This window comes from Thamnophis sirtalis, unplaced genomic scaffold, assembly GCF_051295495.1.
Source record: "Thamnophis sirtalis isolate CommonGarterSnake01/CBP01778 unplaced genomic scaffold, rThaSir2_p1.2 scaffold_8, whole genome shotgun sequence".
NCBI classification, from domain to species: Eukaryota; Metazoa; Chordata; class Lepidosauria; order Squamata; family Natricidae; genus Thamnophis; species Thamnophis sirtalis.
Genome location: NW_028261388.1, coordinates 23,909,082 through 23,933,686, shown reverse-complemented (window position 1 = coordinate 23,933,686; position 24,605 = coordinate 23,909,082). Strand labels below are relative to the sequence as shown.

The 24,605-nt window shown below is 38.0% G+C and overlaps 1 protein-coding gene across 1 annotated transcript in view; it reads left to right on the top strand.

The window, feature by feature from the left end:
• The window catches only part of UBL3 (ubiquitin like 3), a 41,110-nt gene that overhangs the window by 5,621 nt on the left and 10,884 nt on the right, over window positions 1–24,605 (top strand). Inside the window, exon 2 of the mRNA XM_087721258.1 lies at window positions 23,037–23,145. Within this exon, the coding sequence (XP_087577384.1) occupies window positions 23,037–23,145 (109 nt within the window). The remainder of the gene's footprint in view (window positions 1–23,036; window positions 23,146–24,605) is intronic.

Below are 24,605 nucleotides of genomic sequence, written 5' to 3'. Positions count from 1 at the left end.
TTCGTTCTTTGCCTCCAAAGGTAGCCCTCCTCCTCCAGCTGACAGTGGCAGCGGGCACGGGGCAAAGTGGGCTGCCCAGCAGCAGCAGCCTGCGGGAAGGGTCCAGCACAGCCACGGGGGGCAGCAGGAAGCCCGCAGGGGGGCCGAGCAGGGCCGCCGACGCTGGCGGCGGAGGAGGATGCAGCAGCGGCGGCGGCTGAGGCTCTCCCGGGGCCGGCGAAGCGGGCTTGCCTGGCAGAGGCAGGCCGCCCTCTTCTTCCTCAACATCTCCTTGGATGGGCGGCCGCTGCCACCGGGCAACCCGCTTCGCCGGCCCCGGGAGAGCCTCAGCCGCCGCCCGCCCTGCCTCTTCCTCTGGGGGAGGCGCTGGCGGCGGAGGCCGCCCGTCCAAGGAGATGTTGTTGAGGAAGAAGAGGGCAGCCTGCCTCCGCCGGCCAAGCCCGCTTCGCCGGCCCGGGAGAGCCTCAGCCGCCGCCGCTGCCGCCGCATCCTCCTCCGCTTCCTGCTGCCCCCCGCGGCTGAGCTGGACCCTTCCCACGGGCTGCTGCTGCTGGGCAGCCCGCTTTGCCCCGTGCCCGCTGCCAGCTGGAGGAGGAGGGCTACCTTTGGAGGCAAAGAACGAAGCATGTAGAACGCCCTTCTGTCACCGCGCTGTTGTCGCGGCGGTAGGGTCGTTTTTTTCTTAGTGCTTCGGACGCCGCGGATTTGCCTCCGCACTTATGTCGGCGCGGATAAGGACATCGCGGTTTTGTGGTGGAACCATATATGGGATATTGGTCTATTTGAGGCACCTCATCGCTAATTATACCTGTCCCTTTAGGTCTGACAAAAGAGGTATACTTGTCAGGAAATATCATCTAGTGGAGCCAAGATGAGACTCTTTTCTATCATGGCACTCTCCTTTGAAACATCATCTCTCCAGAGATTAGATTGAATCCGATGCTGCAGGCTTTTCATAAGATATGATTCTGTAGCTGTGTAGTGGAGTTTGTAGAGTGTTAATTGATTACTATTGATTTCTTATATCTTGGCTGTTAATTCTGCTATATGTTTTTAATGTGTTTTCTACAATATTGCTTTCTGGACTTTTATATGATTTTAAATTGTTATCAAGCATGTATTTGAGATTGGTGGACCTATAAATTGAAATAATTAATTGGATTAGTTGAAGAGATGCTAAAGCAATTCAGTGCAATTAAATAATAGTTAAAATGTTAATATACTTAACTGTTTACTAATTCCAGGTGAAATTAATTTTAAAAGTATGATTTCACCATAAGCTTATATTCTGAATATATAGCTAAAGTGTAAGGAAATTTATTTGAAAGTTAAGAAACTATAAATTCAAACAAAAATTCAGTTTAATTTCACAACATGTTTTGTGATGACCAAAGATATGTTTGTTGCAGATTGGAAGCATCTGTTACACAGTGATATAACCCAGAACATGTTATTAATATTTTTGACTCCTTTTAAGCCTTTAGTTGAAGCATCTATGTTACTGTGGATAATCTTGAGAAAAACAGCATGGCTGAATTTGATTAATTCCTTGATAAGAGATTCCCTGGACTTCATCCTACAGCTATAGGCTAGGTGAGAAGTTGAAAAAATAACTTTGAAGAAACAATAGCAACCAATTTTTGTAATAATCATAACAATATAATAGTAATATAAATAGTAATTTATTAAATGTATATGCAACCCAACTTCCAGAAATTCTGGTCTGTTTACAATTGTTAAAACATTTAATAAACAGAGCAATACCGAAATAGCAATAGCAATAGCAGTTAGACTTATATACCACTTCATAGGGTTTTCAGTCCTCTGTAAGCGGTTTACAGAGTCAGCATATTGCACCCACAGTCTGGGTCCTCATTTTACCCACCTCGGAAGGATGGAAGGCTGAGTCAACCCTGAGCCGGTGAGATTTGAACCGCCGAACTGCAGCTAACAGTCAGCTGAAGTGGCTGCAGTACTGCACTCTAACCACTGCGCCACCTCGGCTCTTATAAAAGCATAAGACAAAGGAACAAAATGGTAGAGAGGTCAAAAAAGGAAGAAAGGGACATCAATCATCCTCTCAGAGGACTGAAAAAGTCTTTAAGGCCCTTTGAAATCCTAGTAGGATAGAAACTGTTCAAATTTCAGGAGTAGCTTCAATCCATAGGGCAGGAACTACTACAGATAAGGCCCAGGGGCCCAGTAGGTGGAATTGCTTAATCAATGGAACCTGGAGTATGCCAATTCTGCCTGATTGAACCAGTTAGGCAGATACTATGAAAGAGAAGTGGTCTCTCAAATAACTAGGACTTATGCCATGTAGAGGTTTAGAAATAGTGGCCAACACCTTGATTTGCACCCAGGCACAAACTGGCAATTAGTGCAGTTTGTGAAACAGAGATGTTACATGGGCATATTGAGGCATGCCCATCTTTGCCTACACATCTTCATTTTGGACCAACTGAAGGTCAGGAAAGTCACAGGAGATGAATTTGATCTGTGAGAGTCTTTAGTACTTTATCTAGTATCACCTTTATGACACTATGTTCTGTCAACTGATATATGAATTTCTTGTTTATCAATTTGAATAGTTGCCCCAATTAAAATATTCTTCTGACCATTTGGGCCGCATTCATGCAAGACCTGAGTCTTAATTTTCCATTTCGGTCATAATTGCTAAAGTGTCAGATACATGTTTCTGTTCCTGTTTTTGTTGGTCAGCCCCTAAATGTACAAATATGCTACTGTCAAAATGTGATTAAGCCACTGTAGTTGCAGAACTGCTGCTGTTTCCTAAGCAGAACTACCATGATTAAGAAAATAATTGTCAATATAAGTAAATTAGAAGATTGGCTTTTTAAAAAGACAGTAATGCTTATGATACTGTATTTATTGTACGTAAAACTTAGTTTGAACAGTGCCAGTTGGTATTGGAAGAAGAAGAAAATATCAACAGTGACATAATCAGATATTGCCTTGGGCTCTTTGAGAATTTGCGTCAGCTACAGGGAGTTTCTGTTAACAGTGTGCTATTGAGAGATGTTCTGCTAATGATTTAGCAAATGATGTCAAATATACTGATGCATGAACATAATCTTTAAATAGACATGTTTGTGTTTTTTATTTTTTGGGGGTTCACCAATGGGAAAAGTGTAACTATGTGTTCCATCTGTGCTATTTCCTTCCTGATGTGTTAATAATGAAGCTATTAAATACCATTGTGACTTCTAAACTCTATTGAATTCACATTGGAAAAGTTATTTCTGCAAGTAATTTCACTGAGACATACCTGTATAAAACAATTATCAGCAAGCAGTTCAGGATATCTTGTCTTTAAAACAAATTTGAGCCTATTGTGGTCTTGTTGCTTTGTATTTAAATTCTTCTAGGTTTTTGGTAGTAGCTATACTGAAGCTTCTAGTTTTGCAAAGGCATAGATAGCTATGCCTAATCTTTAAATGTTGGGGTTAGTGGAAGACAAGGTGAGCTCTGATTAAATCCAAGGAAGACAAACTTGCTGTTCATACTGGGTTCCCAGAAACATCAGTTTTGGTATTAGATCTAGGTCAAGAGTCCCCAATTCCCGACCCATGGCCCACCACTGGGCTGTGACCTATTTGGAATTGGGCCATGCAATGGCGTGCATGCACATGTGCACAGCTTGACTTGTGCAAGTGGAGCTGCACACACATGCTTGTTGGCCTGCCGCTAGTGCAAGTTGGGCTATGTATGTGTTCACATCAGCCCACTGCTCGCACAGCCCAGCTCTTCTCTCTCTCCCCAGCTAGGCTGCCAAGCCATAAAGGTTGGGGACTGCTGCTCTAGGGGATGCCATGCTCCCCAAAACAGCATGCCTGTGTTATTGGGGCTTCCTGGCATTGTGATTTCTATGTGAACAGCAAGTGGAAGCCATAACGGGATGGTGCAAGGATTGCTTAGGTTTGGTTGATATGTAGATATAGTTCTGTCTGAAACTGGAGCTCTTGGCAACAATGATTATACCTACATTACCACTTGGTTGATGTGCAGTGTGTTCTAGAATAGAATAGAATAATAGTTGGAAGGGACCTTGGAGGTCTTCTAGTCCAACACCCTGCTCAGGCCGGAAACCCTATACCATTTCAGACAAATGGTTGTCCAATCTCTTCTTAAAAACTTCCAGTGTTGTACCATACACAACTTCTGGAGGTAAGTTGTTCCACTGGTTAATTGTTCTAACTTTCAGAAAATGTCTTCTTAGTTCTAGGTTGCTTCTCTCCTTGATTATTTTCCATCCATTGCTTCTTGTCCTGCCCTCATGTGCTTTGGAGAATAACTTGACTCCCTCTTCTTTGTGGCAAAGAACTTTTCTACATAGGGTTGTCTTTGAAGATGACCCAGAAACTAGAATTGGTACAGAGTAACTAGCGGACCACACCCTCTACAGTAGAATAATCCCAGTTTTAGGGTTGCTGTTATCAATCGGTTTCTGGGTACAGGTTACTGCTGGTTTTCTTTTATGAAGCTTTACTTGAAAATGAAATGAAAAAGCACCTTTGAGACTTTACTTGGCGGGATGCAAGCCTACTTGGCATGGTATGAGACTACATTAGATCTGGCTTGTTCAGAATGAATTTGTTCAACCTGTCTAGTCAACTGCAGACGACTTGCTCTAAGTTCCAACCCAGCAAAAAGTAAGGCACACTTAAGCCAGAGTACATTACTGTCTCAACATTCTGTTGCCTCCAAAATATGCTTGGCCTCTTTACTCTTGGCATTCAAAGAAACACTTAAACATTCCTTTGTAAGTAGACCTTTGAGGCATGACACCTAGCTGATGGTGCTGAATGACAATCTTTTTCATGTATTATGTTAGTTGTTTGTTTATTGGTGGGGTAGGACATTTGCCATGGTAGAATTTTTTAAAGTTAATGTTTACACCATCCAATCCCTGTGATGTTGGCACTCTAAAAATTGTTATATAATATGGCACTTGTCGATGAATACAATATAATGCCTGCTGTGTTAGAACAAAACGAAGTGCCATAGTTTAGTACATTGTAGAACACTAACAAGAAAACGATGCTTGAAGGATTCTATGTATTTTATATGTAAACGTGAGTATTGCCATTACAGAAGTGAAGTGTTGCTGCTGTTCAAAGTTATATTTTTTTAAAGAAGTCTGGTGACTGCACATGTACCTTTGCAGCTCATGAGGAATGCAAGTTAAAAAAAATAAGGTCAAGGAGAGGGTAGGAAAAAATGTTGTAAAACAAGTTCTACTCTGTCTAAGAAGAGTTACATTGTTGTGAGACTGGTAGTAGTAGTTGACAGAAATCACAATCTTACTTCTTGTGTCACCACTCTCCCTCCCTGCTTCCCAACATCTTAAGAGTAATTTGGGAGGAAAATAGAAAATGTAAGACATAGTTTTAGCAGAATGAGTTGGGTGAATATTTCCATATTTTTGAGTAAATATTATAGTACTGTGTTAAAATACTAGCATAGTAGGACCATTATGTATTGATTTGATTTGTATGCCCATCTCACCTGAGTGACTCTGGCTGGTTCACAGTTAAAAACAACTAAATTAAATATAGAGACATAAATCCATTAATAAACCATATTGTAACAAAAATTAACCATAATCCGCAGCAAAGCCCAAAACTACATCACATTCAATATTTTCATAATACAATGTTCATAACAAAAACTCCCTTCTACCTCTAGAGGAAAGCTCAATGGCAAAGGCATGTCTTCAGGGCTTTCCTAAAGATCACCAGGGTCAGTCTAAGTTGATAATTTAATGGGCACACAGCAGAAAAAGTTATTTTCCTGGATCCTTTTAGATGACATTCTTTGGAGGGTGGGATCTTTAACATGATGTAAAGCTGGGTTTCATCCAGAGGTGATATTCAGCAAGTTCTGACCAGTTCTGGAGAAATGGTAGCCAAAATTTTGAGTAGTTCAGAGAACCGGTAAATACAACCTCTGACTGGCCTCACCCTCATCTATTCTCTGCCTCCCGAGTCCCAGCTGATTCCTCACCCTCATCTATTCTCTGCCTCCCGAGTCCCAGCTGATTGGGAGCAAATGGGGATTTTGCAGTAACCTTCCGCTGGAGTGTGGTGGGAATGGAGATTTTACAGTATCCTTTCCCTGCCATACCAACCAAGCCACGCCCACCAAGCCACGCCACTCCCACCAAGCCACACCCACAGAACTGGTAGTAATTTTTTTTTAATCCCACCACTGGTATCATCAGAGAATCATCCCATGGTGACTTCTTCATGTTTTGGAAATAGTGTAAGCTATTTTAGTCAGTATAGAAGGAGTAGATATTAAAGAACTAATTAGATTGTTAAATTGCAATATTGAATTAAAATATTAAGTATGAAAATAATCAATGGCATTGTCTTTCTTGCACTTTGAGTTCTTGGCAGTATGTTACTGCTTGGAGACCTTTTAAAAAATTATTTTACAAAGGCTTCTCCTATTCCTTTTTTTACTTACCAGAAGTAGCCTATTTTTTCATAAAAGTACAATTTGGTAGCTATTTACTATAGATAGCGAAGCATTTTTTTTCTTACTTAAATATTCAAATTAATGTGGTCCCAGAAATAAATATGGTTTTGGTAATCCAATAAGGTAGAAATTACTTTGGTCATGATGTGTAGTGAATTCAAGTTAGGTATCAGTTGAAAAGAACATTGTTCATTGAAAAGATTGATGTTTAATCCACAGTTGCTAAATATGGAATTCAATGTACCATTAAAACTCTCCCGTTTGTGTGTAACCTTTAAGCTGGGTGAAAAGGTGTGTTGTAGTATAAAATGTTTTGAACCAAGAGCTAAAATGTACAGAATGCATCCAAAATCAGGGACTAAGAGTCCTGTAGAATTGAAAATGGCAAATTTTATAAAACATTTTATCACATAAAAAATTATTATAAAGACATTTATGGCATATTATAAAGTGTTATAAAACACTTTTTGTGGTCAGCTGGTGATGTTAATTTGTGCTATATAATTCAGCATGGTCTACTTTTAAGGCAGACACACTTCTAAATATCTCCACAAATTTTAAGGAGAGTTCCATTGAAGGCAGTTCACTAGAAAATCTACCATTGTTGAAAGCATTAAGAGATTTGATAAGGAAATAAATTTCTCTGAAAAGCTGACCCAATGTGTCATCTTGTCTAACATTATATTAAATATGACTTTCTAGATAGCATTGGTTTTATGAGTAGAAGACAACACAAGAAGAATCTAGGAAGAATGTGAGGGGTTTTGCAGGGGGGGGGGTTGTATTTTTTTCCTTGTTTTCTTCTTAGTCTTTTATTATGTTTTTTTCACCAAAGAATTTAGAAAAATACTAAAGGTTTATGGAGTACATGAATTAAAAATGCTCATGGCACGATAATAATATACTCCATATTGTTAATTTAAATTATATATGATGTAAATGTTAATAATTTACTCCAAAATGATCTATAAAACTATGTAAGAGGAAGATTTTTCTTAATAAGATTGCTATGACTTCTAAACTAAAGAGAGAGCATTTTATAAGAGCAGCATTTATTACTGCGTTAAAGATGGGGGTTGGAGAGAAGGTCTTCCAATTTTCACAATACAAGGAAAAGTGACTGATGCTTTCTTAGCTTATGTGCGCTCTTGTTTATTGTGATAAATAAATAGTCTGGGCAGCATTTCATATATTGCTATAGAGACTAAATTGGAAACATGGAATGGGTTGATCTGCTAGCTACAAGTTTTGGAGTTGGAAGGAATCCCTCTTGGTCTTGTGATTCTGCTTGTCAAATCCATAAAAAGGCCAGAGCAGCTGAAAATAAGCATGGCAGGCTACTTCATGGAAACTTGCATTTTTGAATTAATGGCATTAATTCTCTATTTAACTAAGGAAACTGATTAATCTATGTAAGTAAGCTATGAGGGATAAGAATTCAATCTTATATTTTGTGACAAAATTACTAATTAATTCACAGTTTTAAATGTTTAAATCAACCAAACTTTCAAATTTAATCTTCAAGCATGATATAAATATATACAAAAGCGTAATAAGCTATATAAACATTTTTTGAATCTATGTTCAAGTTACGCTAAGCCATAAAACTTAATTAGCAAAAATGCAGAAGGTTGTGATTGTTTTAAATGTCACCTGAGTGATACAATTAGCCAAACATCCATTCAGTTTATTTAGAGATAAGTATTTTTGTTCCAGAGGTGGCCAAAACAAAATCTAAAATAAGCTATTGTTGCATACTCTGGTTATATGCGAATGCTTGTAGCTTGCTTACTATGTTTGAACAACATATTTACTTTAAATAAATAATCAAAAACTGTTTGCTTATGGATTAGCATGATTGTAAGATATTTTTATATATCCTGTATCTGTAAAAGATACTAAAAATATTAGATTTTTCTAATTTTCCATTTGCTTAAAACACTTTTTCCAAAACTAATACAAATTTAATATAAAGATAAATTCTGTTAACAGAATAGTTGTTGGAATCTATGCCTTGGATATCTTTAATAGAATTCTATTTAAATTTTCCAGAAGCATTATTTTTGATGGAGCTACTGTAGCTCCTCCTGGATATTTTATCTGTCTGTGAATTTGCTTGCTTTCTGGAAAAAGCTGAGAAAAGAGATTTTCTACAGGGCTTTTGGGATTCTGTGCACTATATTTGGGGTTTTATTAATTTGGAGTTTATGTTTTATATATTATTGTATATTTTACATAATATAATATCTCCTCTTTCTTTTACTCTAGTCCAGAGGTGTCAAACTCAATTGCATTGAGGACCGCGTCAGGTTGTGTTTGACCTTGGGGGGTTGGGGTGGACATGGCCAGGGTGGGCATGGCCAACTCGACATCACTCATGTCGAGGATTCCTGTGGTGGCCTGAGCACTCTGTCAACGAAAACGGGTTCCCAAGCTCTGTTTTCAGCTGCAACGGCCTCCTGCAACCCTCTGCCAGCGAAAACAAAGCTGGGGAGTGCCGCCTGCAGCCCTTGTGAGCTGCATTTTTAGCTGCAATGGCCTCCTGCAACCCTCTGCCAGCGAAGATGGAGCTCAGGTGGGCCGCAGGCAGCTGTCCTGAGTTCCATTTTTTCTGGCACAGGCACCATGGGCTGTTTCCAAGGTGACCCCACAGGCAAGATCTAAACACCCCGCAGGCCAGATCTGGGCCCCGGGCCTTGAGTTTGACACCTCTGCTCTAGTCCTATAGTGTCATCTGCAGATCCAGACAATTTTGATATTGCTCTTGTTTCTTTTCCATCTTCATATCTGGTTTTCATGCATTTGTCTGGATGGTATACGGACTCTTGCCTTGGACAGGGTGTTTACAGTACTCTTTTGAACTCTCTTTCTCTCCAATCTCCCTTATTCTTCCCTGACTTTGTCCTGCTGCTGGTGAAGTCACATTGCTCTTGATGTGTAAAAAAGCTTACTCTCTTGAAATCACTTTCTCTGCAATTTCTCTCTGCTCTGTGAGACTAGGGAAAGAAAAAAAAAGTTACCGATTTCTGTAGGCAAGCTCTCCTTTGTCTGACTCTTCCTTGCTAGCAGTGGGAAATAATTAGGCAGAGAAAAAATTGCAGCCTCATACAGAGTGGAGAGATTGAAGCCAAAGGGATTTCAAGTGAATAAGCTGTTTGGCATATCTATGACTCCCAGTCCAGGGCTGCAGCATGATTATATTGCTTTCAATGTATACAAAACAGTAAGCAGGCACTTAAGCATTCCAAAGGAAGGGGAGTGCTTAATAGGCTCTAAAAAGCCAAAAAAGTGGAATTAGGTTGTCTCTTTCTGATTGGAAAGCTCTGTCACAGTCAAATTATTTCCCATTTAATTATTACTTTGCTTAGTGGCAGAGTTTCTGGTCCCAATTAGGGTTGTTAAGTGAGGACTCTGTATTTATTACATCTGAGCTTTGGTCTGGATTATGTATCCAATTACTGGATCTTATCCAATAAGATTATTATTGGAGAGCATATAAATTTGATTGCATAGCACTTTTTAGTGTAAATGATAGAGCATGTAGTTAAATTTGTTAAGCTAATGACTACTGAGTTGTTATATACCGTCTTGCTATTTATGCACTTATGTAGCATTGCATTGGGTTTTACCTCTTATTTCCAGAATATTAAATTCATATGATAGTGACTGTTTTCATTTCAACATATTTTGATGCAAGGGTAATGAGAATATGTGCACTATGTTCAATTCCTCAGCTGTTGAAATTATGTCCCCAAATACTTACGTTATTTTACATACTCAGGATTAGAGTGAATAATATGTTTATTCTGAATTAATCATCCTGGTAATGTGTCCAATTGGAAAAACTATGCATAGATCATAGAGGCTGTATCTATCCCCAGAAAGCCTTGGTTCTGATACCAACAGAACTTCCAAAATGGCCACTGAGTTGTATTTAGAAGGAGAAATGCATTAGGAATAATCATATTAAGCTCTCGCCCTCCCTATTTCTTTATTCCAATCCCAATTAATTTTTGGAGTAAGGCTCCTATTATACAACATAAAGAAAATGACCTTCATTCTGAAAAACATTTGCTAGTTGCGAAGTCGTGTCTGACCCATTCGTGACCCCATGACAATGTTCCTCCAGGCCTTCCTAGCCTCTACCATCCTCTGAAGTCCATTTATGCTCATGCCTACTGCTTCGGTAACTCCATCCAGCCACCTCATTCTCTGTTCTTGCCTAATACATATTTCAAAGAAAACAGTTCCACAGTTTTCCTATGTATTTAATAATGCTATTCAATATAAGAATTTATTTATTTAAATTATATGTTACCCACCTAGCCTAGAAATACTCTAGGAATGCTGAACTTTGAGAACTTTGACCCTGAAAATGATATATGAACTTGGAATAATCTACCCTGAAGAAAAGTAATTCTTTCAGAGGGGATTAGGGTTCAGCAAGAAGTAAATAAACCACTTGCTTCTCAAGCTTTGCTGTGAGCTTATCCAGGAAAGCATCGAGTGAGTTTTGATAGTACTCTTTTCTTGTCTTCAGAAATTTGATAATGTTTAATGACAATTTATAATTCCCTCTGAATTGCAATTTTGTGGGAAATCTTAACCCACAGTGTAAAATTTTTACTGGTACTCTAATAAAGTTAATTTATCCAAATGAAATACTAAATCGGTTCCTGAATGTTTTCTACTCTAGCACTAATCCTTAAGATTCCAAACGGAAGTATTTCCTGGCTATAATAATTAAAATTCCTTAATTGCAATAATGGATGTTGAATATAGAACTTGAGCTCTATCACTGAACTATGAACTTACTCTGAACTTTTTAAAAGGCTGTAATTCATTTTAGATTGAGGTTTGCTGACAACCCTGTGGATATTGTTTTTAAGGCCAGAACAGAATAATTTCAGAAGCATAAGATTATCTTACTCTAAAAATAAAATGAATATAATGTTTATTAAAACAATTATTTGATAATTTATTATTAATTATAAAATTATTGATTTTATGATTACTCTTTTAAAAACATTCTTTCAACTTTAATATATAATGAGCAATTTTGGAAACAATTCTGTATTGTAAAATAGTTTATATTAAGGGAAACTAATTTTTATATTGGGTTAGTGTTATGCATTTCAGATAGTTGCTGGTTTTTTATGAAGAGCAGTATAAATTTGTAAATACAACATATCAATGCGATCAATTTTACATTTGAAAAATAATGTACGCATTGTATGTTTACAATTTATTGTATAAAGGCAGTTATAAAAAGATGGTTTCTCATTTCTTATAATCCAATACAATCAAAATGACACCATGCAAATTACAAAAAAAATTAATTGTTCCTGATATTACCAGAAACATTTTATCTTAAAGTTTGAAATTTGAATTATGGATTGAATTTAAAGTCATTCTTTCTGCTCACTTCTCCACCAAAGAAGAGAAGAAGAAATCTGAACATCTTAATAAGGACAGATGAAGCTCTGGGCATGGAATAGAGCAGGGATTTTGAAAGCTTTTGCCATTACCTTCCTTTAGTATAATCTTAATGTGCATATCTCCCTTAAAAATCCAAACACAAAATTGAACACAAATGAACAATGAAAACAGTACACTGAAACTTTGGGAAAGATGAATTTATTATAAAGTGCAACTAAAAGGTTCTATGCACATTCCCTGGGCTCTATCTGCACCTCCCCAAAGTAGGGACACTTCACAGTTTGGAAATCCTGGTGCAGAGATTGATTCCCATGAGGAGAAGAAAAAATGAGAGTTTTTGTGTAAAGAGAGGAGACTGATGATGGCATGAAGTATTCCCAGTAAGGTTTGAGGAATCATGTATCAATATTTCCAAAATAAAATAGCTTGGTATTCAGTTTTGCCAAAATTCTGATCTTCAATCTACATATTTTGGATGCAGCTAGAATGTCAAGCAATTGGGTTTGATTGGGTTTGTGAATGACCAAGCTAAGTAAAGGTAAACGTTTCCCTATCAGTTTTTTCCGACCCTAGGGCACAGTGCTCATCTCTGTTCCTTGGCTGAGGGACCCAGTGTTATTTGAAGACAATTTCCATGGCCATGTGGCCAGCATGGCTACACACCAAAAGTGTATACAACACTCTTAGCTTCCCACTGAAGTGGTACCTATTAATCTACTTGCATGCTTTAGAACTGCTCGGTGAACAGGAACTCTGGGGCAAGTAACGAGAGCTCACCCTATTGCAAGGAGCTCAGGTCTCAAACCCAGGCTGTCAGCTGTCTAGCTGACAAGCTCAGCATTTTAGCCATTGAGCCATCACACCCCCTCGGACTTCAGCTAAGTATCCTTGCCAATATTTTGATTTAATGCTTCACTGATAACACTTAGTTCTTTCTCCCTCTTCCATAAGGGGACATTAGTAACTAATTCCACAGAGTAAAATGTGTTGATTTTTCTTAGAAAAAACTTGTTAAGTTTCCTCTTTTTTATTTTTGTATAGTAGTTTCAGATAGCATTTTAGAGAAAATAACTTTAGCAGTGCTTGCAGTTCTATCATAACAACTGCATTCCTCTGTTCTTAGATTTATGCTTTATAAGGTGTAATTGCATTCTTAATACATGTTTATTATTGCACTTTAGTTGGCTTTGCTCAGTTATATAGTTATCTTTAAATGCTAATTTCAAAATTAGCATGCCTCAAGGATTAATTTTGTTTTTTCTGTCCAGAAGTGCTTGTTCAGTAACTGCTTTATAATGATTGGTTCCAAATACTCCCTATTCTGTTTGAGAAAGATCAGTTTGGTAGAAGATGGAACACTCAGTCTCAATATGGAGGCCCAGTATTAAGGTTCCTGAATGACATTATTGGCCTTGTAACTACCTGACTAAATTATATTGTGTTCATTTAAAGGTTCGATATTTACTAATTAGCAATAAAACAACTCTGCATGTTTGTTGTAAAACAGTGATTGATTGGCCCAGTCAATTAACTATGTTTAAAGGTGTTGGTTTTTGTGATGCAGTACTTAATGAATCATGCATGGAAGGCAAGAAAGTTACAGTGTTTTATGCACAACTATGAAAAAGCTGTGTCAAAAACCATTATTACAGTATTGTTCCAAGGAATTGGGCAGCTCTGTCTTTCATCTTAAACATATGTATGTTTGATGTTTACAAAACTATTGTGAAAAGAACTTCTTTGTTTTTTGTTTCATTCATGTCTGAGCTACTATTTCTCCTAAAGTAGAACCAGCTCCTTCAGACTTGCACAGTAATGAGACAAACAGTATTTTCACTCAGATTCTATTTTTTGTAATAACAATATTTGAAAGTAATAAAATTTTATTAACATTACTGCTTGTTACAAATGCTACTCACCAATGCCTTGCATTGTGTACATACATCTTCATGTGAATGCAAGCAATACCTAAGTGTGGGTCTTTAAAGATTGGAGAAGACTAGATTAATAGGGGCCTGAGAATTAGTAAGAAAAAATAGTCTGATGGTGACAAGCAGAGAGAGAGATTATGACAGTAAAAATCCGGTTGCTTTTGGGGAAAGAGGGTTTGGTATCTTGCAGCAAGTTCCCTGATGCTCTTTCTGGTACTAGATCACCAGCCTCAATGGACCTGGTTTCTGGTTGTTGTTTTTGTTGTTTGTTGGTGTAATGGAATGTGTGGATGAATTTGGGGAATGAGGGAAAGAGATCTCTAGCAAACAATTTGCAAGAGAAGCAGGAGCTCCCAGGGACCTAACAGAGAAAAAACTTAGGAAGGATTTGCCCCAACTGATCTAGCAATGGTGGTAGCACATTTGCACTTTCTGACTTGTAAGATTTACAATAAATACAGTTAGTTCATCTAGTCATGTTTCCTGTGTAGTTTACCTGGGAGGGCTGACAGTTGCCTAGAAGAAGTCCTCCATGCACAACTCATGGTTGAGGGTCAAACCTGGTGTGTATCCCTGATATCTGGGGAGTCCTGCTCTCAAAGTAGTGCCCATTTGGGATATAGGTGTGATTACTTGATATTGCTATTGGATTGCTCTGGAGGAGGGGTGTCAAACTCAATTTCATTGAGGGCCACATCAGGGCGGCATTACTTAAAAAGTCATTTTAAAAATGAGAAAACGAACCATCTTTTCAAAGTATCACATCCTCCCACGTGTACATGATGTTCACTTCCTTAAACAGTATGATCCTTTCTTTTTAAAGAAATGGTAGCACTGATTGTTAAAAGTTTCCTGCCCCCGATATCCCAACAGGCTAAAGAGGATCACTGGTTTGAAAGAGGGGTAAAAAAAAAATCTATGTTAAAACTGAACAGCCTTCTCTCAACAGACGTCGGGGGGGGGGGGAATGACATCACCTATCTCCTGTTTATAGTGCAGTCCTTTCAGCAGTTTCAAGAAGATTCCACACCCATTTGCACTTTGATTCAGGTGATCCTGAGGGCACAGAAAAACTCCGAAGGGCCTCAATGACTCTTAAAGCTCTATTGACCAACCTTCGAAGGGCTAACAACCAGATGACTGCAAAGAATGTAAATCCTTCTATTCCCCAGCATTCAATCAGAACTGAGGATGCTTCTTGGATGAGAAGTGAAACAACTTCAAAAAAACACAAAGAAAGTCCAATTGCCTTTTGAGAAAGGACCTTTGGGACAACCATGATCTGGATGACTGAGAATCTCCATAGACACTCTGTCCCTTTATTTTGCAATCTTACTAAATAGCTGAACTAAAGATTAGGTATAGAATAAGTAGATTTTTTTTTCCTGCTTGCTTTGGTTAGAATTAAACAAATACACAACAACATGCTTGTGTGATTAATAGAAAATTCATTTTATGTTTAAGAATAAACAACATCCAGATAATTAACTATAACCTAAACCGGATGTTGGTAATCCACAGCTCCAGAACTGCATGTGGCTCTTTGAGCTCTCTCCTGTGGCTTTCTGCCGACCTGGTTGCTCTACCTGCTCTCTGCCAAAGCAGCTCATAGGCAGCTCAGCACCAACCATGATCACCTTCGTTTTGGCTCAGGAAAGGGGGGAATGGGGAGGAGCAGCGCTGGATGCAGGAAGGGAAGAGCTCTGGCTCTCCTGCGCAGCATGGCTGGCTATACACCTGAGCATGCAGTAGTGGCAGTGGGGGGAGGAGTTGCCACTGCCGCCACCGCCATGATTCCGCCCCAGAAAGGTATCCCATGGGTGTGAGAGAGATATATGAAAGAGAATGAGTGAGGAAAGAGAGAAACAAATGAGAGACAGAAGGGGAGAGAGAAAAAGAGCTGGAGGGAGAGAATGAGAGCGAGGGAAAGGGGAAACGGGAGAGAAGGGGACACAAAGAAAGAAAGAAAAAGAAAGATGGAGGGAGGGAGGGAAAGGTCAGAGATATATGAGAGAGAAATGAGAGAGAAAAGGGGAGAAAGAAATGAGAAAAAGATGGAGGCAGAGAATGAGAGAGAGGAAAAAGAGAGAAACAATTGGTAAAGAATGGGGAGAGAAAGAAAGGAAGGAGATTTAAAAGAAAAACAAATGAGAGAAAGAGAAATGAGAGAGAGGAAAGGGAAGAAAAAGAAAGAAATGAGAGAGCTGGAGGGAGAGAATGAGAGAGGGAAACAAATGAGAGGGAGAAGGGGAGAGAAAGGAAGAAAGAAAGAAAAAGAGTGGGAAAAAACAAATTGGAGGGAGAGAGAGAGACCTATTTCCCACAGAAAATACCGGGAGCCACAAAATCTGGGTAGGCGTGGTTGGGAGGGTGTCATGTGACTGGGTGGGAGTGATATTGAATTGGCCACGCCCACCTAGGTTTTGTGGCTCTCAGTGTTTTGTTTTCTGTGGTAAAAAGGTCCAAATGGCTCTTCGAATGTTTAAGTTTGCACACCCCTGACCTAAACATTTAACTAGAGATAAGAATGCTTTAGAATTAGAAGGTTTTTTTAAAAAAACTAGGGCTTTGAATTGGCAATTCGAGTTTGAATTGAATTGTCATGTTTCTGCCTTAGTAATTACATACTTGCATGAGAACAACTATTGATTAAATACAGTAAAGTACATATAGGATTATAAATTTAAGTAAATAAGATGTAAACCCTAATCCTAAAATGCAGCCAACTGTCTGGAACATTTTTCTCCTAGCTTGAGAATTGCTCAGATTGCTTCCCATAACAACATAAATAATTAGCTAATATTTTGATTATAGTAAAATCTAATTCTGATTTCACCATGAAAATGTTTGCATTTTTTAGTATAATACTGTGGCTATATCTTCTTGGAATATAGCCAGTATCATTCAGATTACTTAGATTCAGATATCTCATGAGTTTTTGGCATTCTAAATCTTTCAAAAGAAAATTAGAAATGTGTCTGCTATGCAAAAGCACATTTTCTATAATGTGGAGTGCAGGTTGCCTCTATCTTTCTCTCACTTCTTCTCAACATCAGGCATTTGAACACAGTTTACATTTCACATTATATCTGGAGCTGGAAATGTCTTCTTTGTTGTGGTCAACTTCATCTTTTTAACTTTATGATTATTCTTGGCAACTTTTCTTACAAAAACTATTACTATGTTTATGTTTGGGGGGGGGTGTATTATATCTGTGATGTCAGTAAAAATACTACAGGAATGCAATTATTTTTAACCAGCAAAGAGCCAGAATGGTTTCCTGAACAGAGGGGGGAAATGCATTTTTAGTAGTGGCAACCAATCACTTTTATTTGTGGTTGGCAATCTAGGCTCATGTCACTTAAAATATGTGTTACGTCATTACATGGTACTGTCATTTTTATTTATATCATACATTTGTATCTGTTCTTTATTCTGAACACTTCAAAATGGCATATTTTATAGTCATAAGAACCGTCCCATTTGGTTGGTTGGGCTGAGATATAGTAACTGGCTCAAAATAAGTGAGCTCTGTAAATGAAGAGGGACTTAAACCTGATCTCATTCAAACATAGCACTTTACTATATCCCAATTTTCAATCCTTACCGTCTGTTTACTGTAGTATTCTGCCCGATTAGTTATTTGGCCTTTCTTCAAAATTATTTTCATAGATAAAGTGAGCAAACCAGAAAGGTGCAGGAAGATGCCATTTAAAATGAGGGTTATAAGGTAAAAGTCTGGATAATGAAACCACAAAACTCCAAATGGATCTTTCTGTTACATGGTTTTTGATTTAAATTTACATTATTTAAAAAATTATTATAAGCATTAATTGGTATAAATGGCAAAACTGAAGTGTGTGAAAAAATATTTGGTGGTTTTAGTTTAATGCATTTTTTGACCCTGTCATTGTAGTTATGTTATATAGTTTAATATGGTGTGCAGACCCAGCCGATTTTGATTTAGACAGTAATTCATTAAACCTAACCTGTGATCATGTCTTTCCTATGTTTTTCTTAATTTTATTGTCCCTCCATGAATATACTGTACTTATGATCTAGAAGAATTATTTAGTTTATCTGTTCAGCACCATTTTATATAGCTTGCAGTCTATTGATATTCCTAATTACATGGAATATTATATTAGGTGCTTTCATCATTTTTTAGATTTACAAGTTTATCTATTTAAACAAATATATTGTCCTTCTACTAACAATTTATAACCTTTAAGCAGAGGTGGGTTGTGCCCGGTTCTGCCAAACCAGTAGTGGAATTCAGGCCTGGGTCTCAAAAACCCTAACCCTCAAACCGGTTCCCTTGCTGCTGCTGCCCTGTCCCCCGCGTGCGCAATTCAATATAAATTGTTCTGCGCATGCGCAGAGAACAATCTACACTGAACAGCACGTATCTGGCGCGCGCAGGGGTTGTGAACCAGTAGTAAAACTGGTAGCAACCCACCCATGACTTTAAGTTTTCCTCTTAGACAAAACCTCTGAAATGCCATTTAACTATAAAGACAAGGAAGTCACTGAATAATTTGGATAGAAAAGTCTGTAAATATGTTAGCTAAACATTTACAGCTTTAGTTTTAATCCTCAATGCCTTCAGGACTAAGTAGCGGGTTGATGGAAGATCCTTGCTCAGGATCTTAGAGGAAATAGTTGTAGTTAACAAGACCAGATCATATGTCCTGGAACCAAGAGATTTAAAATATCATTTTTATTCACCTCAACTTGCCTGCATTTACGAATGAAGTATTTTTTCATTTGTTCTTTTTTATGGCTGTTAAATTGATTAACAAAAAAACATCAGTTGTCTTCTACAGTAGCCCTATGTCAACTCTTTAGTTATATCAAAAAATGTCTGATTTTTTTCCCAACCCTTTACCTACAATGCCTACTGTTTATAGATTTTATTAAAGTTTTATATTATTATTATTGTTATTATACAATTGTATCACAGTGGCCAGTTGTTTCGCCGGATTTGGCATTGGTTACTAGTCGGGCCCCACCTAGGGGCCTAGGACATCGTAACGTATTTTCGTAATATGCGTGCAGATCCAAGCAGTGCGGCTTTTTGCATTTCACTGATGGTGATTTTGTCAATTTTTAACTTTTAAATGTAATTCCAGTGCTTTTGGAATAGCACCCAGTGTGCCAATTACCACTGGAATTACCACTGCTGGTTTGTGCCATAGTCGTTGAATTTCAATTTTTAAGTCCTGGTATTTTGCGATTTTTTCATGTTCCTTCTCGGCAACCCTGCTATCACCTGGTATTGCAATGTCTATGATTGTGACCTTATTTTTCTCAACCAGTGTGATGTCTGGTGTATTATCCGGCAGTTTTTTTTCCGTTTGTATACGGAAATCCCACAAGATCTTGCCCATCTGATTTCCGTGACTTTTTCAGGCTGATGTTCCCACCAGTTTGTTGCTGTTTTAATATTATAATTTTTGCACAAATTCCAATGGATTAAGATTTAAGATTTAAGATTTAATGAATTTGTATGGCGTCCAATCCTGAAGGACTCTGGGCGGCTTACATAAAAACAATTAAAAAATATTAAAAAATTTAAAATACAAAGACAAAGCAAGTTAAAAGAACACAACATGCACTCAATTGTTAGTGGGGCTGGAACTCAATCAAGAATCAGCAGCCCCAGGCCTGCCGGAACAGCCAGGTCTTAGTAGACTTTCGGAAGGCCGAGAGAGTGGGGAGGGTCCGGATCTCAGGGGATAGATCGTTCCATAGGGCCGGGGCAGCTACAGAGAAGGCTCTCCCCCGAGGAGCCACCAGTCGACATTGTATAGTTGATGGCACCCGGAGAAGGCCTATCCTGTGAGATCTTATCGGACGCTGGGAGGTATGTGGCAGGAGGCGGTCACGGAGATATCCAGGTCCTAGGCCATGTAGGGCTTTAAAGGTGATAACCAGCACCTTGAAGCGCGTTCGGAGACCAATAGGGAGCCAGTGCAGCTCACGGAGAATAGGTGTCACATGGATGTATCTAGGTACACCCAATATCGCTCGTGTGGCTGCATTCTGGACCATTTGTAGTCTCCGAACACTTTTCAGGGGCAGCCCCATGTATAGCGCGTTACAGTAGTCGAGTCTTGAGGTGACGAGGGCATGAGTGACCATTTGGAGTGCCTCCCGGTCCAGGTAGGGCCGCAACTGGTGCACCAGGCGAACCTGGGCAAAAGCTCCCCTGGTCACAGCCGACAAATGGTGTTCTAGTGTCAGCTGCAGATCCAGGAGAACACCCAAGTTGTGGGCCCTCTCTGAGGGGTGTAAGATTTCACCCCCCAGGTTTAAAGATGGAATATCTGGACTTTCTTTGGGGGCAACATCCATAGCCACTTGGTCTTGTCAGGGTTGAGTGCAAGCTTGTTCATTCCCATCCAGACCCTGACAGCTTCCAGGCACTGGCACATCACTTCCACCGCTTCACTAAGTTGGCACGGGGCGGACAGATACAGCTGGGTATCGTCCGCGTACTGATGGTATTTAATCCCATGCCGGCGAATGATCTCACCCAGCGGCTTCATGTAGATATTAAATGGGAGGGGGGACAGGACCGAGCCCTGCGGCACCCCGTATTTAAGGGGCCTAGGGGTCGACCTCTGTCCTCCGACCCACACCGACTGCGACCTGCCAGAGAGGTAAGAGGAGAACCACCGTAAAACGGTGCCTCCCAATCCCACCTCTTCCAGCCGCCGCAGAAGGCTACCATGATCGATTGTATCGAAGGCCACTGAGAGGTCAAGGAGCACCAGGATAGAGGAATGTCCTCTATCCCTGGCTCGCCAGAGATCATCGGTCAGCGCGACCAAAGCGGTTTCGGTGCAGTAACCAGGCCTGAAACCAGACTGAAAGGGATCTAGATAATCCCATTATCTAGATAATCTAGATAATGGATCATTTGTGCTACTGAATTGTGCCGCAATTTATAATCAGTCTGCGCGATGATGATGATGATGATGATGATGATGATGATGATGATGATGATGATGATGATTATGTTCTATCATTCTATTTGTTAATGCCATCAAAGACATTAATATATTTTACAATTAAGGACAAACGTCTTTTGAACACGTTTGTGGGCAATAGTATTATTGCTCTTCCTATTACTTTTGGTGAGAAGAATTCCTTCCATATCCTATTTTATTCCCCTCAAGGTTACTTCTAGGAAGGCTCCTATTGTTTTGGCTTGCCTTTTACTTCCACTGTGTTTCAGTGAGAAACTAGTTATTCTGCTCTGCCCATAAGAAAGAAGTGTGGGTGCTCTGAATTCCAGAAGAATTGTTTCTCTGGGGAGGCATAGTTTAATGGGGCTTTCTCAATGTTCTATTATCAAAACTTGGATGAAGCCCTATCTTACTTCTTTTCCTTTTATTTTGAATCTTAAAGGTGATTTTATTCTTAAGATTCTTCACTAACCTCAGCACATTTTGAGATTTTGACCTGGCCCTGCATATTTTTTGTTTTCAGATTCTCCCTAAGATTTTGGTAGAAGTATTAGCCACTTCTGCCGTGTTTCTTTTTCCCCCCTCTCCTTACTGAAACTTTTGAAGTCTTTGATAGTTCATTTTGAGATCATCTTCAACTCATTTTCCCATAAGTCCCCCCCCCCCTGTCATGGGACTTACTTAGCATAGCTCTGAGTTTATTAAAATCTAAAATATAAAATGATTGTCCTCAGTTTTAGTTTACCTTTATATCAAGAACTCCATCATTACAGAGTTGCCCTATTGTTTTTCCTGCTTCCTCAACTAAGTGTTCTTTATTGATTAGTATTAAGTCAAGCATAAAATAACTGATCGTCTGGTGCCTATGAAGGAGAATACTGTCAGCAAGATAAGTCTGGAATTTCCTGGAAAGGCTATGCTTCACAGTGGTTGTTCTCCACTAGATGTCAGGGTAATTAAAGTTTTCCATCACTGCAACTTCATGCATCTTTGAAAGAAGTGCAATTTGCTTTTGCGAGGACTCATCCACTTCCTCTACTTGGTTATGCAAATAATAGTAGACATCAACAACAATATTGAACTTCTTCTTCCTCTTCCTCTTGTTTTAATCTGAATGCTCTGTACAGTGTTGTCAGATTTATTCATTTGGATTTCTGAGCATGAATGGATATTTTTAACCCTAAGTATAACTTTTCCCTTTCTTTTGTTTTTGTTTCCTTTGAACAAATGCATTCTTTAATTACTATGTTGTTATAACTGTCACCACATTTCTGCTATTAAATCATATTTGGCCTCATTTTATTTATTTCTTCTACTTCAACTATTAGAATAAAGACAAAAGGCATGCATTTTATGACCCAATTTTCACCCCCCCCTCATATTTCTGGGTGGTGCTCAAACCATATTGAGTGGTTTCATTATTTTTCACCCACATTTTAGTTTCCACATTTCTTTGTAGTCTTACTTCAAGTTTTTCTTTTCCATTTTTGATTTAAACTGTGCTAATTAAGATCATGATGTGTTGGTCAACACACTGACCAAATGGGAGCTATAACCTCATGCCAGCAGTCCTTTCATATGTATCATTTTCTACATGACTAACCATGGGATAAAATTGGATTTTCTTTGCCTATAAACATCAATTCAATCAATTTGATATTTGTATTTGAAAATAAAGGGTGCATTTGATACGTTAAATAACTAGTCATTTAAACCAAAATGTTTAAATATAATTGGTGTTAATGAGTAATCTAATGTAATATAATCAGTTTTCTGTTCTACAAAATTATATTTGATTTTTTGATGTTATCTTTCTGTGTCCTAAAATCAATAAGTCTCAGTATTTTAGACTATTGTTACAGTTCTTCTGACTTGTTTTCTAAAAATAGTTAATACTTTCTAATCATCCAGATAGTTTTTGTTAGAATTGTCTTTCTTTTAGCCAATATGTAAATATATTATTGCATGTTAGTATCAGAAACTGAAGAAAAAGAAAAAAATTAGGGATATCACTTTTTATGTAGTAGCTGCAATCCTGTTACATTATCATAAAACACAAGGCAATTTTTTCTTTTTTTTCTGAACATAGTACATGTTCCTCTTCTGTGAATGCTTTAGACACTTGTAGCAAAAAATTACTTCTATAATTTAGAACAGATCTCCCTGATCTTTTACTCTTTTCCTACAGATAAATTTGCGCCTCATTTTGGTAAGTGGAAAAACGAAAGAGTTCTTGTTCTCACCAAATGATTCGGCAGCGGACATTGCAAAACATGTATATGACAATTGGCCAATGGGTAAGTACTAGAATGTTAATGTTTATTATTTGGTCAGTATTCCAATCTATTCCATGGAATGGGGAGAAAGAATATCCTCATCAAAATAAAATATTTAAATGCTAATATATGCATTTCAAAATATATGCATCAGCTCTTCATGTGCTTTATCCAATCTGGTTTTATTCCACCACCACAACCCCCCATTAAAATCAGTGAGTGTTGAATGACCATTGAATGCAAGTAACAATAGGGACAAAATTGTACACCAGAACTATGTTTTTCATAAACTGATATTTTGAATTCTTACCTAGCAGGAAAAATGTCAAGAAGGGAAAGGCTAATGGAATGCAAAATGTTTCAAATTCAAACCACCTCATTTTAAATTGTTTCACAATCCAAATAAACATCCTTAGTTGTTTTGAAAGAGTGTTTTTTTTAAAGAAAGGTTTTAAATGTGACATGGCTCACGTTCATAACATCTTGCATATTATTAATAATTATACATCTATAAAACCATTGTCTTATGAAATTATATTCTCCATGTGCTATTTGGAAGTAGAAAAGTAGGAACCAGGCCTCCAAAGACAAGTTGTCTGCTAGGCATTATAATTCTGACTGTAGGATTGATCCTGTTTCCTTCTATAAATATATATTCATGTGCATATTTATCAACAGATAACGTTTATAATGTTAAAACTTTTAAACTGGAGTCCTCTTTTGCATGGATAAGCCTTTAAAATTGGTGAAACCTAAATGCATGTAAGTAACTGACCATGTGATTGGAATTAGATTAGCATTGCTCTCTACTGCACTTAAGTGTAATTAGGAATGTAGTGACACCACCATTAAATCATATTTAGCAATATATATCCTACTAATGTTATAATTAAACATTTACATAGAGGCTTGAGGAAAAACTCTTCAAACAATACTGGCAACATTTTAAAAAATCAGTAAAGTGTAAATGTCTGAGGTTGTAGAAATGGTAAAAAGAAAAATATAATAGCTGCCGCAGCAAGAGCAAAGAAAAGTAATGAAATTTTTAGCGCGGCACCAAGTTCATCAAATTTTGGAGGAGAGTTCTATTGGCAAAGTACATCTCAGTAAAGATACTTTACTTAATTGCTCTTATCTTTGTAATTTAATGATTGAGCAATTCTAATATTATGCAGTCCTTAATATATCTAGGCACCAAGTCATGTACGACTTAAAGCTATCGTTATAACTTTTGCCTAGTCATTTTCAAAACTAATAGAATTGCATTTAAGAAGATAAAATTTCAAGCAACTAATTAGGGCCAGTTATTTAATTGCTATATGTTTATTAATGTTTTTTCAAAACCTGCCCATTGTATAATAGGTTGTAGTGGATTTATATTAATGTTACCAATGGGTGGTAACATTACTATAAATGTATAATATTAATATTATTGCAAAGACGCACACTTAGTATATTACATTCTGTTATTTTAAAAAAAA